Source organism: Euphorbia lathyris, chromosome 3, assembly GCF_963576675.1.
Source record: "Euphorbia lathyris chromosome 3, ddEupLath1.1, whole genome shotgun sequence".
NCBI lineage: Eukaryota > Viridiplantae > Streptophyta > Magnoliopsida > Malpighiales > Euphorbiaceae > Euphorbia > Euphorbia lathyris.
The window spans coordinates 100,679,343-100,695,630 of record NC_088912.1 but is presented as its reverse complement, the minus strand read 5'-3'; the positions used below and the strand labels follow the sequence as shown (position 1 = coordinate 100,695,630).

At 37.8% G+C, this 16,288-nt stretch overlaps 1 protein-coding gene across 1 annotated transcript; it reads right to left on the bottom strand.

Moving 5' to 3' along the window:
• Nucleotides 1-13,352: 13,352 nt before the first annotated feature.
• LOC136221879 (malonyl-CoA:anthocyanidin 5-O-glucoside-6''-O-malonyltransferase-like) lies at nucleotides 13,353-14,868 on the bottom strand. Its single transcript, XM_066009352.1, has one exon. It carries the CDS (start codon nucleotides 14,850-14,852, stop codon nucleotides 13,437-13,439), a length of 1,416 nt encoding a protein of 471 aa, XP_065865424.1. The 5' UTR covers nucleotides 14,853-14,868; the 3' UTR covers nucleotides 13,353-13,436.
• Between the last annotated feature and the right edge of the window lie 1,420 nt (nucleotides 14,869-16,288).

The window sequence follows — 16,288 nt, the reverse complement described above, 5'->3', positions numbered from 1 at the left end:
GACTTGGGCTTTTGTTTGAATAGTATGTCCTGTCACTCCCAAGATATCGACCACAGTTGGCTTTACTTGAACAGGATCAATCATGAGTTCGGCAAAGGCTCCTCTAGTGATGACATTGCATGAACTCCCAGTATCAATCATTACTCTTTTCATCTCCCAGCCTTCCACCATCATAGTGACGACCAGTGCATCCGCATGGGGAGGTATTTTAGGACCTACATCGGAAAAGCGGCGATTTAACGACGCCTTGTCAAGGGCGGTAGTCCTTGCCTTTTTTAACATTGGCTGGTACCCAGGTCCGCCTACTATGACATTGATGGTACCCTTTCCTTTCTTCTTTGGGTCCTCCTTGGATCTATCACCATCTCCTTTCTTGCCTTCAGTTTGGATGAACCGATCCAATTTTCCCCTCTCTATGAGACATTCGATTTCTCGTGCTAACTCCCAGCATGCATCAGTGTCATGGCCATTTTTCCTGTGATATTTACAATAGTTTTTAGGATTTTTACCATTATTGGTGTACTCCCCCCCCCCCTTTGTTCGGGGTATGAAATGCTCCGTTTATGTTGACTGTTCTCGATCCACATACGGGCTTCACTTTTAGAAGCATTGAGAGGTGTGAAAGAGGTGACACACATAGATTTGTTCTTAGAATCTCTTCGCCTGTTTCTAGAGGAAGAGTCCTGACGCTTGTCTCTGTCTCTATCTCGGGGACGAGATTCGCCCTTGTCCTTCATCGGCGATGATGGTGAACCTCGGCGAATGTCATCCACCTCAATAAAATCCTTACAACGCTCCATCAACTCTGCCATACTGGTGGGTTTCTTTCGAATGAGATCTTCCTGCAAACTCTTACAGGTGGTATTTCTTACGAAACATTCCACAGCTACGGAGATATCCACATCAACAATTTGTATGCATAACTGGTTGAAAGTGTCCACATACTCCAGAAGGGACTCATTCGCCTTTTGTTTTAACTCAAAAAGCTTCCCAGATTTCACCACTGGAGGAATACAACCGGTGAAGTTAGCGCAAAATTCCATGCTCAATTGATCAAAGCTGTTTATCGAACCTGGAGGTAAATATTGAAACCACAAATAGGCCGGGCCTCCTAGTGTGGTAACAAACATTTTACAGAGCACGGGCTCGGTGGCACGGTTGAGTTTAAGCAGTATTCGGTATTTTCGGACATGAGCTTCTGGATTGTCACTTCCTATGTATATCGCAAGATTGGGAATTTTGAAGGCTCTGTCTGTTTCCTCCGCCTCAATCCAAGCTGCGAAAGGAGAATCCCTATTGGCGAACGGATTATGCCTAGCATTTTCTTCATTCATTCGGAGCACCAGGGCTCTAACTCTATCATCAAAATTTTCCGGATTCGCCCTTGGACGACCTCTTCATGGCGATCTGCTTGGAGAAGAAGAAGAAGAACTTGAATCAGACGATGGATCTGATGGCGAACGCCTTCCTCCATTACCGCATCCGCCTCCTCCTCCTCCACCACCTCCTCCTCCATTTCCTCCACCTGGGGGAGTCGGTCCGTTTCCTCCCCCCTAGTCTCTCGACGGGATGTGTCCAACAGTTCCTGAAGGTGGTGGCGATGGTGGTCCACTTGAATGGGGTGTTTTTTCTGGCCTTTTACTCCGTCTACGACCAGTAGATGGGGGCGATCTGCCACGACGGGAGGATCTCGCTCGTCGGGGCGAAGGTGACATAGTCCGCCTACCTTTCTCCTTTCTATGTTTCTTGCGAGTTGGCCCTTTAGATTCGCCAAGGGATAAATTCGTCCGTGGATGCCTGGGTATATCGGACCCACCAAGATTCAACCCCGGACCCCTAGATCCGCCAGGAAGGGTCGTATCATTTCTTTGACTTCCTTCACCAGGGAATAACTCCCGATTGATTGGTCGTTCGCCACCCGATGTTGTGGCGATTATCATGGAATCCGTGTTGTGAGCTTGGAGGAATGAAGAACTTTGGGCACCTGGTCCAAGGCCAAAGTTTAACAAAGACCAAGATGAAACGGTCGATGTAGACGTCGTGCTCCAACACGGAGGAAGGGTCATGAATGCTCGAAGGCGATTCCCTATCTCAGGTCCATATCGCGCCTCAATATCTTGAGCACACATATTGATGAAAGCAGCTGTAGGCATGTTGCTGTCAACATGCGTTATAGGAGCAGTTGTATCGGTGCGGCCAGCACTAGATGGTGTAACTAATGGTGTTTCAATCCCTGAGGAGGGATTCTGACCTTCGTTTGTCATTGCGTTTTCAGCGTGAACGAAAAACCCTTTGTTTGATTAAGGATTCCACGCTCACCACACCAATTGATAACAAGTGGAGAAATTTCGATCTGCTTCTGTCCCTGTGGTGGCGTCATTGGGTTCGACGGGGGGAAGCTCCGATGCCAAAGTCAGTAAGATGAATCAAGGAAACAAACTGAATTGACAAAGGTTATGAGAATGTGTCCTCCTGATAGCCTAGGGAATCAGGCTATATATAGCTGGGAAGTTGTAACCTTCAGGTAACTAGAAAGTCTCCATCAATGATTCATTAATGGCGGTTACGAGTTATTCTTAACCTGGTGGTTAGCTAATGGATAACTCATTAATGACCTTTTATGGCCGAGTCGGCGGCCAGCCGTTATAATGGCAAATGAGGAGATTCGCCTCACAGGTCCGCCAACGGATCTCTCAGAGCTGATCCGTGGAGATCCGCCTGCCGGCTTCCCTTTGGGGATCACCACATGGCGTACTTTGAGGTGAATATCCCTTTTGGTCCTCGGGATAATATCTCGATGTTATCAACTCCCTTTATTATCTAATTATCATAAATAAACCCTACAATAAAAATAAAAAATCAAATCCACCATCTTCTCCATCTCTTTGATTTCTTATTTTTGTTCTTTCTCTCCACTCTTTGTTAATTTCTCTCTCTAAAATCAATTGAATCAATTGAATTTCTTGATTGCAAAAATATGGGGAAGAACAAGAAGCCGGATCCTCCCAGCTTGCAAAAATATGGCATTCTTTTCTACTCTGCTGCTTTTGTTCCCTACAACCAACTCAGTTCCAGACTCCAATCTGAAAATCCTATCGAGTCCCACGACGAAGATACAGATTCAGCTAAGGATTCCTCTCCTCCTGCACCTTCGCAGGACATCGCTAATGAATACTATGATGTTCTTACTGGCGTCGGCGGCGAAGGATGCAGCGGCATTCCCAACACTACCGTCGTCGTTCATTTCCCTTTTGCATCCAGTTCTCTCTCTGCTCAACCTGTATGTTGAATTTTCTGCTTATTTGAAATTAGTCCTAATTTTCATATTTGAATAACCTTCCCAACCGCGATTTTTATTTTTTTTTTGTATTTTTTTGAGCCATTTCATACAATGCAACTCAGATTGAAATTCAATTGTTTCTAGAGAGAGAAATTAACAAAGAGGAGAGAGAAAGAACAAAAATAAGAAATTAAAGAGATGGAGAAGATGGTGTATTTGATTTTTAATTTTTATTTTGGGGTTTATTTGTGATAATTAGATAATAAAGGGGATTAATTTATAAAATTAATAAATATAAGGACTAAATTAACTCTTTTTCCTTTGACTTTTAACGCCATTAGTCAATTTTGTATCTGTTTGCTAACGTAATGAAGTACACGGTACCACTTTGCAAACTTTTAAACCACGTGGGTGCAGTTCGAAAATGGGCCAAACCACAAGGTTTATTTTTGTACTTTTCCCTTTAGAAAATAAAACGTCAAGCTAACTCGGCTCTCAAGAATTGTATTTCAGGTACGAACAAGGAGCATAAATCCATACACATGCGCGGGGCGTATCAGTCCTCACGCGGGGCATGGAAAACTTAGTCAGAAATAATTGCCTTATCCACAGACACCACGTGGGATCTAGTCACTGATACGTGGGGCGTATCAACCACCACGCGAGGCGTGCAACATGTGTCAAAAATGATAACCCTAATCCTGAAAGTCAGACTGCATGGTCTCTCAGAGTCAACTACTCCTACGCGGGGCGTCCCACCTAACACGCGAGGTGTGTAAGGAAGTTCTTCAACCTAAAAGACTCAGAGACTCATTTACGGGAGGCTTGCTTCAGCTACGTGTGGTGTAAAAGACCCAATTCAAGCAATAAAAACTTAGAGACTCAACCACGTGAGGCGCACTCCAGTCTATGTGGGGCGTGGTTGAGACAACAAGATCTGGATTTGGTCCACATGCAGGAGATTTCTGACGGAATGGGCAAATACGCGGGGCGTCTCCCGCCACACGCGAGGCGTGTTATGGGAAATCTGCAAAAAATCATGTTGCTCCATGCTTGTACCTTGTGAAATTATGATTTTTCCCCTAGCTTGATGTGTATAAATAGGAGTGACTAGCACTCATTTCACAAGACTTTTTGGATATAAAAACTCTTATTATAGATTAAGTTCTTGTTATTGTAGTTTTAGATTTTGTTTGGAGGCTTTATATAGTTAAACTCTATCACCTTGAGAGCTTGTTTGTTGATTCCGACATCCCGTCAAAGTTCTGTTCCACCTCCGTTCACCAAGCTCGAAAGCTCCACCTCCAAGTCATAAGAGACAGCTTTGAGTCTGGTTAGCTAGTTCCGAGGGTGGATTCTTCCCTTTTCACTTGCTAATTAGTTTGTACTCTTCCTATGTACTAGGCTTGGTTGTACTTCATATTTACATTCTCCATATTTATAATTCATGATTCATAATCTTCTTTTCTATATATGTGTTAATGTTTGTTACTTGTTTTGATACTCCTAATTGATTATTGTGTAGGAGAACACGATTTTCGACACCATTTGGGCTATCTTTAGGGATTCATATAGGTGTTGCCTTACTGGAAGTGACACTTCGGGAACCGTAGGAATTGACAAGCCACAGAACTTACGGGCCCTAATTTCTGATTCCAAGCATTAGACACGCCTTGACTAGGAACCACGTAGTCTAAGTACTTCACGGGTCGGTCACACTACACGTAGTCGTCATTGCAAGAGTAAACCACTACCCATATATATATCGAGAGTCATTGTTTGTCATATTTATAACTTATCGCCATCCATATCATGTCGTAGAGTTTTGTTATATAAATTTGTCTCACCCGTAGTTAGGAGTAGTTTGTAGTTGTTCCCCGAATCAACTCAAAGTATTCACCGCTTAGATAACATACAGAACCGAGTCGTTTAATACTTGCAGTTATAAATCCTATGGATTCGATACCCGGTCTTAACCGGATTATTAATTGATACGACGGGGTACACTTGCCCCTAAGTCGTAGCGTCTAGTCGAGATAAAGTTAGGAAGATAACATCTATAGTCATAACACACTTATCATAATATATATTTCGTCATAGAAACTCTACCTAGGCGCCACACGCATCAATACCCAAGACTCCAAAGGACTTCTTACACTCAATGACAGGGCTTCTGCTGCTATTTCTGTAGTTGAATTACTCAGAATCAACGCATCACCAAAATCCTCGCTGGCTGAATTCACTGACTTCTCCTTCTATGGTGCCTTACATTCACTCCTGTAATAACCATTCTCATTACAATTCCAGCACTTGATGTGGCTCTTTTCCTTCATAGGTTTCCCTCTCCCTTTGGACTTAGACCTGCCACGATTCTGCTTTGACCTGCGATCTGACCTACCCGGATTCTCTACATTCAAGGCCGATCCAGATGTGGAACCTGACTCTTTCCTGCGAATCTCCTCGCTTAGAATCAAGTCTCTCACATCATCAAACCTAAGTTTTTCTTTCCCTGCTAAAGTACTTACGGCAGTAACCGTGCCACTCCAACTTTCTGGTAAAGAAGATAATAGAATTAGGGCTAATATCTCTTCGTCAAAATCAATATCTACATAACTTAATTGAGTGATCGTCATATTAAAATCATTCAGATGCATTGCCACTGCTATATTCTCCGTCATTTGTAGATTAAACAGTCATCGCATTAGATGAACTGTCTTAGCCGCGGAAGGCTTCTCGTATAACGAACTCAAAATCTCCAACATTTCCTTTGCGGTCTTTGCCTTCACCGTGTGATGCGCCACGTTTCTGGACAGCGACAGGCGAATCACGCTCATCACTTTTTTGTCCAACCGCTTCCACTCTTCATCATACATATCCTCCGGTTGCTCACCTAGAGGCTGGTACAGATCATTACCGTACATGTAATCCTCGATCTACATCTTCCATAAATTGAAATCTGAACCATCGAATTTCTACACAGGGGTTTTTCCGTCTCCCATCGTAATTACCTTAGCTCTGATACCAGTTGTTAGGAATAATTGAAATTACGATAAACGAAAAATGAGCAAACACACAAGAATTGTTTACCCAGTTTGCCACTCAATATGAATGACTACGTCTGGGGGCACTACCAAGCCAGGATATTTACTATAATGAATGAGATATAGATTACAGAGAAAGATGTTACATTTATACTCCTGAAACCCTAACCGTTTGAAACCCCCATCAAACTCAGCAACAAGTTGGATCGCTGCAGTTGGGCCCATCGCTTCAGTTGGGCCTATATAAATTAGTCTCCATAAGCCCAACAATAACCCCACAGAACACACACCAATGATCCGAAAAATATTATATTTTAATATAATGTGTTAATTTTGGGCTATTTTTATAGTAAAATCTATTGAAGATGTTCTAATGCGTACCATTTGTTGTGGAAGTGATAGGACTAACATGATGCATATTTGACCTATAGTGACTATATATTCATTTTCCGTCGCTGCCGATGGGTCGATTCGGCCGGGTTAGATTGGTGTGGTGATTTATATTTTTTGGTAAAATTTTATTTAATTAAGTAATTAATTTTCTATTAATTATTTCACTGTCTTTTTGAATTGTTTGAATCAGTCAACCATTTTGTTAGTAACTGAACATACTATCATCTTGTGTATATTTTTCTACCTGATCTATTGAACTTCTCTGCTTTCCCATTTTATTAGTTATTTTTGAAAGAAAAATATTGTGAGTTCAACAAAGAACATATCCCAACAAAACGATATTTTTCAATTTCAAAAGATTGACCAGTCTCTTTTGACTGTTGCTATTAAAACGATTCTAAATCGTACATACTAAACTTGATTATAGTTTTTCAGTAGGTTGTTTTATCCTGAAAGTGACAGACTGGTTATCTGTTTGCACTTGCAAACATCTTAAAGAGTGTGGCCTTATCCGCAACTTACCCCAAATATTTCAGTTTTGTAATTTCGTTCTTTTACTTATCTTGCTTCAACAATTTAAGAAGTTGATATAACCATGCATACTGATCATACTACTAGGCCGGGTGACATCAATAAGCCTCTTTTATTTGAGGGAGCTCACTTTAGAATATCAAAATAAAAGGTATTGTATTATCTTACTACAAAAAGGTTGCCTCGACTTTAAATTCTGATAAACCTTTAATTACTAAAACTTCTGAAAGGATTTGATCTTAATTGAATCGTATAGATGATTGTATCAGTATAAATAGATACTACATGGATTGTGGTTACAACATAATATATTTTAAATTACAAGATAACATAGACTAATTCAATGGACGTTATTTATAAATGCTTTACAACTCTCGAATTATTGTTCCTTCTGACTCTGCCTTGCAAGAAATATTACTCCATGAGTTTCACTGCTCTCCATTAGGTGGTCATGATGGTGTCAAAACCGTGTCGCTGCTGGCATCTAATTTTATTGGCCCCGCTTCGCAAATTCAGGACTATGTTTCCAAATGTTCCATATGCCAACAAATGAAACCTCTGCATACAGCTTCTTCTAGAATTCTACAACCTCTTGCCGTTTCGGATAAAATTTGGGACTGTTTAACCATGGATTTCATCACACAACAATTGCTGTCGTCCGCTGGCAAATAAACTATCATGGTGGTTGTTGACTGTCTTACAAAGGCAGTCCACTTTTGCACCGTTGGAACTCATCTTACTGTTGTTTTGTTGCTGAAGTCTTTCTCAAAGAGATTGTTCGCCTCCATGGTTTTCCGTCCAACATTGTCTCAGATAGAGATCCCATATTCATTAGTGAGTTATGGACTAAACTCTTTCATTTACAGGGTATTGTCTTATTCACCAGCAGCACTTATCTTCCTCAAACGGATAGTCGGTCTAAAGTTGTTAATCGTTGTCTCCAAGACTATTTGTGTTGTTTTGTGCATGACAATCCAAAGTCACCAGTTCAATTTTCCATTGGCAAAATGGCACTACAATATTGCTTGGCATTCCTCTACACAAATGACACCATTTGAGGCTATTTACGGTAGCCCACCGCCCTCTCTCATTGACTTTGTTGCTGGCTCCTCTACTATTACCTCTTCGAATGACTTGCTCTCTGCCCACACTTTAATCCTCACCACTTTGAAGGTCAATCTTCAGCGAACTCAACTTCGTACGAAAGCTCAGGCTGACTCTTATCAAACTGATAAAGAATTTCAAGTCGGAGACATCGTGTTTGTTAAACTCTGCCCCTATCCCCAAACTTCCATAACACATCGCCAATACAACAAACTCACCAAATGATATTTTTGTCCCTTCTCCATGTTGGCTCGCATTGGACCTGTCCCTTATCGCCTGGACTTCCCACCTTAAGCAAAAATTCACAATGTCTTTCACATCTCGGTTCTGAAACGATGTCGTGGAGATCTTGCTTCCCCATATATTGCCTTGCCATCCACCTTTATGGATTCCCAGCCACTACTTGCCCCTGCTTCCATCTTGGGTTTCTGTAAAAATTCGCTAACATACCAAGTTCGTTCCCCAACTTCTTATATATTGGCAAAACAAACCTGCTTCTCATGCTTATTGGGAGAATGCCACTGCCTTCATCTCTGATTTTCCCTCTTATAACCTTGAGGAAAAGGTTCTTTTTTGATAAAGATGGTAATGTTGCAGGCCTAATTGACGTCTCAGGCTCAATCCCAACTATTCCCAATTTAGGCCCAATATCACAAGTGTAGCAAGAGAGGAGAAGCACTAGAAACATCCGCCCACTGAAGAGATTTAATGATTTTCTGTAATCTTTGTTTTTAGTATGAGCTACCATTTGAGTAGTAAATGAATTCTATTATATTTGCTATTAATCGATGGACCAAAAACTTAGGAGGTAAGCAATTACAAGCCACTTCTTCTTTATATTCTTCTTCTCTTATTTTCTTTTCCTTATCTGTTCTCTCTGTTGCAGTTCATTAGTAACTCTTTTATGTTCAATTGCAACACTTTTATTATGTAACATGTGATATTCGTAGCAACACATGTTCCATATGCAATGTAACACTTTAATATAACACACTTTAATTAATGCAACACATTCTTTAACATATGAAACAAAATTTTTTTAATTTAAATAATATCCTTAAATACAACCATAATAGGTCAATATATGAACAACACAATTTAACATTATCATAAGATAAAACAATAACAAGCTAAAAATATAATAATGCACATAATATTATATATCCTTCCATCTCTTCATATGGAGCACCATCCTTAAAAGACCCCGCAACATCGTCATTTTCAATTGATAAGCCGCCACAAATTTCTTCTATATCAACTTTAAGATTGAGATTAGCTTCTCTCAATTTGGTCATCATCCACGAGAATTTTTTGATTCATTTTCTCATCCATTTCTTCTTGAATTTGGTTTCTTATCTTTGTTATATATTCTGTTGTATAGGAATCAGAAATGTTCCCAGTTGACGGTTCCTTCAATTTTCTAAGTACTCCACACCTGCCAAATTTGCAGTTTTAAGCGACAACACACAGGGTAAGACAAATTCGCATTTTTTACCACCCTAGGTTTCAAAGTAAGACCTGTTAAGCATTCGTTCACAAGCTCTCCCATGACACCATTGACTAATCCTTGGCCACGACTTTAAGTGTGTTAATATTTAATTATTTTTGCACATTTACCGCAATTAATTTTGCTATACATATTGCTTTATTTTTACAATTTGTTCGTTTAATCACTTTTCCAAGTTGTAATTTCTTGGTTCATTATACCCAACGAGAATTAACTTCTCTAGCACGTCCTGCATTATTTGGAAAAAGTACAAAAATAAACTTTGTGGTTACACCTGTTTTCGAACAACACCCATGTAGTTTAAAAATTTGTAAAATGGTACCTTGAGGTTCATTCCGTTAGCAACTCATACCAATTTGACTAACGGTGTTAAAACTCAAAGAAAAAATAGGTAATTTGGTCGTTATATTTATTTATTTTATAAATTAATCACCCTTATTATCTAATTATCACAAAAAAATTCCAAAATAAAAAATAAAAATCAATTGCACTATCTTCTCCACGGAAATTTCTCAAAAATCTCACCAACTAAGTTTAGGGATAATCCATTCAATTCAATTCTTTTTCCACCTCAGATTGCCAAGCTAGTAAAACTAAATTGGCTTTACTTAGCGAATTGCAGCCTTGAGGGCACAATTCCGGAAGATATCGGCAATCTTTCCGAGCTAATAAACTTCAAACTTTCCGACAATAACATAACGGGTGAGATTCCTTCACAGATAGGAATGCTCACTAACTTGTGGCAGCTGGAGCTCTACAATAACAACTTGACCGGAAAATTACCAATCGGAATTGGAAATCTGACGAAACTAGAGAAATTTGATGCTTGACTAAACTATTTACAAGGGAATTTATCTGAGTTAAGATCCTTATGGAATCTTGTAACCCTGCAGCTCTATTACAACAGTTCTCCGGTGAAATTCTGGTGGACTTTCGCCAGTTCATGAAGCTCGTTAATCTTTCTCTGTACAGGAACAAGCTAACCAGTCATGTACCTCCACAGCTCGGCTCTTGGATTAACTTTGATTTTATTGATGTCTCGGAGAATCACTTGACTGGCTCAATTCCGCCTAACATGTGTAAGCAGGGGACAAAGAAGGCGAAATAACTGGTGAAATCAGAAAAGCGAAAGTGATACATATCGATTTCGGGACGTGTTAGTTTTAATCGTTAACTAACAAAGATGTTCTTCTCTAGCTAAACTAGAAAGAGTAAATCCTAGGTTTTATGGACTAATATTGAAATCCCCATTGTTGAAGGTTTCAAACCTTAACAAAATCTTATTGAAGAAGATGTTTAATTTGATTGAATAAAAGTTAAGGATTACAATGGAAAGAGATGTATTTATATCATCTCAAAAACCTAATTGTCAATTTACATAAGAGGGTAAATTACATAACTAATTAAAATGTAAAGATAAGGGTAAATTGGGTTAATGGTGAAAGGGGTGGCATGATCGTAATTAAGGGGTGGCAGAAATTGTCCCAAGCAGCCATAACTTCGAGAGAAAGTAATCTTCGGCCAGGTATGCTCCACGTCCTTAAGGGCACGTCCCGCGTAATCGACCTCTTGGAACTCAATCGCTTCCAAGGCTCGATCCAAGCTGCGGCGTAACTGAGGGTGCGCCCCGGGTGGATGACCTTCTGGACTCTCTTCCCGGATTGGGGCTCTTCACGCTCCGTGTAATGGCAGACACGCTTAGCGTGTCTTGATGAATGCCGCTGCTTCCTTTCTCCTTGGATGGCTCTCCATAACCCTCACTACTTTTGACACTAAGCTCCTCGTCTCTTGGCTTCGGGGTCGTTGTTATGGGAGGGATGCCCCGCATCACAAAGCTCTTAAGCAGTTGTTCATCAGTCACAATCGCTTGTCTGGCGAATTGGCTGAAGTGATTTTAGATGCTAGATCGTTGTATTCAATTCAGTTAAATGACAATCAGTTTTCTGGTAAGATACCGGAGTCAATTGGAGAACTTAAGCAGCTGAATAATCTTTATTTGCAGAACATGTTTTCTGGTTCATTACCAGACTCATTGGGCTCTTGCTCTTTTCTCACCGATTTAAACATAGCTCATAATTTGCTTTCCTGTGTAAATCCCTCCATTTGATTTTTATTTTTTATTTTGGTATTTCTTTTGTGATAATTAGATAATAAGGGAAATTAATTTATAAAATAAATAAATATAAGGATCAAATTAACTCTTTTCCCTTTGGATTTTAACACCGTCAATCAATTTGGTATGTGTTTGCTAACCGAATGAATCTCAAGGTAACATTTTGCAAACTTTTAAACCACGTGTGTTGTTCGAAAACAGATAACCACAATTGAGATATTTCGAAAATATCTCAAAATGGTTAGTTAATTGCCTTCATTTCTTTGTCCAATGGTTAGTTAATTTCCTTCCTTTCTTTTCTTTTCTCCGTGTGAGCTATATAAACATCTCTCACTTTGTCTTTCATTTTCTTATGATGAATCGATAAATATTAGAAGTAAATTATATTTTTCGTTTTCTTATGATGAATCAATAAATTATATTTTTCGTTTTATCTTTTAGCATGTACATAACAAAAAAATTTCATTTATTTAAAATAATATATTGTGTAGTCTAAAATGATTCACATAAAAACTTTTTTTAATCCTAGGAACACGGATAAAAATGGAGAAATCGAAACAAAATATTAGCTTCCAATCTTTGAGGAACATGAATTTTGATCGAGTATTAAAAGTGATCCTTCTATGTTTGATCGCTCTTTATGTAAATGGCTTTACTGCCCTCATCTTTGATCGCTCTTTGCCGTCTCCAGCATTTTGGAGACCCTAGGCGCATTGTGCACTTTTTTTTTTCATATCCAAATCTAATACTATTTTAGAAATAATAAATATTATATAGTAAAACCAATATAATATTAACTACAATTCAAGTCATATAATAATAACATAAAATTAAGAAATTATTATTCTTCTTGTTTTTTTTATACGTAAAATCGAGTTTTCTTTTATATATTTAAAATCAAGTTTGTTCTTACCAGTTATGCCAGAAACAAGCAGACGATAAATTATTAATTTTGAACGCCTGAACTCGAACCTAATCGCAAGATTCTATGGAAAGAAAAAGAAGAATTTATCTTGGAGATTAAAAATTGGTTGACTCGCGTATTTATTATGAATTACATGCTTAAATCACTGTTTGGACATCGATTGATCCAATGAATCTTATCATTTGGCGCTTAATCTATAAGAGAAAATGTGAACAAAAAATGCTAATTCAAAGAATTGAACACTCACCCTTGTAAACATTTCCACTATATTTTTACCATTCAAACTAGCACTATTTCTTTTTATATATTTAATTCTATATACCTTTTAATCATAACATTTTTAATAATTATCAAATTTTAAAAAAATTGCCGATCGGAGGCCCCCCGTAAGTCGGAGGCCCTAGGCCGCCGCCTAGGTGGCCTCCCCTGGATGTAAAAGTTATCCTACTTCATTAAAATGAAAAACAATGCTTGCAAGCTATATTTATTTTTAAAATTCAACTGATACAAAATTAGCTAGAATTAATTATCTAACTATAAATTTATTTAAGTCCATTAGCAAATAGAAAAGTAAACATCTTCATTTCACTCTTCTTCAAAGCTAAACCAACCTCCAGTCCTCCATTTGAATCTCTACTCTCTGCCATAGAAATCGTTATAGTTACATTCTTATCTATCGATACAGCTTGTGTCTTCTTCGGCTTCCCCCATCCGAAATCTGTTCCATAAATATCAAATCGAGGTGATCCGGCAACTCCGATCACAACATCAGCAACCTCCTCAATGTTTTTTAATTTCAAAGCCTGTTCAATTTCTCGCTCAACACACATGTTCTTCACTCTCGTCTCTAACCCTTTTATCATCTCGCTAAGCTCATTGGCGACAGAGGCAACCCCATTTTTGTCAAGGATTGTCTCGGTATCGACCAATGTGAAGCTTCCTAGGACACAGGTACCAAAGTAATTCGTTGGTAATGGAGGGTTCAAACGGGATCTACATTCAGCTAGAACCTTGAATCCAACTTTTCCTTTTCTTACTAAATGTTTTGATTTAACAAGGGTTACTATAATATAAGCATAGGAAAGAACAAATGATGACAAATGCATACTCTTTGAATCTTCTTCTTCTTTTCCATTTTGCTGAGAAACAATATTCCGTTGGAGATTGGTTATGTCTTGTCGCGAAAGCTCAAAATTTGCTCGTACTATGTTTTCCATATCCCTTATTACTCGTGGATGTTTTAAGCTTTTCGGGTTTGAATCCGAACCTGGAAACCTATTTTTCAAGTAAAACATGCCCAATCCTTGTGGCTCATCAACAACTGTTCGATCCAAAATAGGAGTTAGCTCAAGTGGTAACAATGTTGTCATGTCAGAATTCACTTTGCATATATGCGCCCATGATTTCATAAACATGGCTACGCTTTTTCCGTCGAACATTGCATGCTGAAAACGCATGCCTATAGAGAAGCCTTGATTCGGGAAAAACGTTATTTGAAAGGCGATAATGGCGGCTTTCGAGTCGGAAACCGGTAACTCGGGGACATATGGATGTAAAGCTATTGCTTCCTGCATTTCATTCTGACTAAGGCGGTTGAAGTCCGAGTTAGACTCAGAAACAATGAGTGAAACCCCGTCGCTTGGAGTGTAGAGGAAGGATGGTTTCTCTGTACCGACAGGCCATATGATATGTCCTGCTATTGGAAGAAAATGGGTTAGAGTGAGGGAAAGAGAATGCTTAAGTTTAGGAAGTAATACTGAGTTGAAGAAAGTGTGAGTTGACTCATGTTGGCCGAGTTGATAGAAAAATATTCGCTCCAAAGGGAATAACTTAACCCAAAACATATCAAAATATGTAAGAGGGAGAGATAACTCAGCAAGACGTATTGCTGAGTTGGTGAAAGGAGTAACTCGGCAAACTTCGAGCATCTTAAGCGAATAGTTATAACTAGTTGTCATGACTACTTGTAGTTCAATTGTGGATTAACCTATTTATATTATTGCTTCACTTCAATTCTTGTCCATAAAACTTTATGACAGATAATAATAATAATAATAATAATAATAATAATAATAATAATAATAATAAGTAGGTAGGTCACATGAACTTTCTACTTTGTTAGACCTATACATGAAGATTGTAAAAGAGTTTAATGGTTTTAGTTATTTTTTTACATTGAGATTATTTAATACTCTTACTGTTTCATATTACATGTCGTTTTACAGAATTGCATAAAAATGACATATAATATGAAAAAAGAGTCATTATTCTAATTAATTTTCATAAACTCACGTTTTATAGCAGGAAAAAAGATAGATTAACGTGTACTTATCATATAAAATGACATATAATATGAAACAAAAGTGAGTCTCTAGAAAAACATATAATATGAAACGGAAGTAGTATTTATTTAAAATTAAAATAAAACGATATAAACTTTAAGAAAATTGTCTTTCTAAAAGAGTCAATTGGGTATGCTTGAGCCGTCTAAGTATTCAAAAATGGGTCATCAATTTATAATGTCGATTTGGAGAAATCAGGACGGTACTTTAAAATTTTCTGTCTAAATTACCGTATCAGCCGATTTTTAGAACACTGTATACGATATAACAAACAAATAATTTTTTTTCCAAATTTTCAACCTGACAAATATTTTTTGTAATAAAATATAAATAGAAGATAAGTTTATTATATTGTGTTTTTGGTTTCAAATGTATAACATGTCAACGAACTATTTTACTAAAATTTTAAATTAGACAGTTAAAATCTTATAATAGTTTATTATTTTTATTTTTATTTACATAAACTTGGATTCATTTCGTATAAATCAATATTTTTACGGAATAACTAAATCGATAATCGATTACCAAACTAAGCATAAACGAAAACATAACAAAACAAGAATTTAAAAATAAGAGAACCAAATTAAGATTTCGATTTAATTATTGATTTGGCCATCAGTTACCAGTTATTTCTCAACCTAATATACATTTCATAGGAGATGATTGGTGAAAATTGATTAGTTAAGTTATTCATGCCGGAAGTATTGAAAAATGTCTCTTACAAGTTATTGGCTAGTTTATTTCTTGATAAATAATGTAAATTGTATTTATCAATTCAGAATAGATTGTGGAGTAGAACCTCTTTCTTAGGTCTCGAGTTTGATTTCAATTACGTAAAAATTCGCTCCAAAAGGTATCGTACCTTACATATATAAGGAGGAATATAACTTTCTAATTAAGCAAGGTTGTAAAAAACGTTAGGCACTAGCCAGATGGATATGGCCTCAAGAATAATCGGGCATTAATCGGATTTGTAATTTTTTATACTTTTCATTTGTTAATTAATAAGTTGTTATTTAAATTCCATTAAAATATGTATTATATATCTCAAA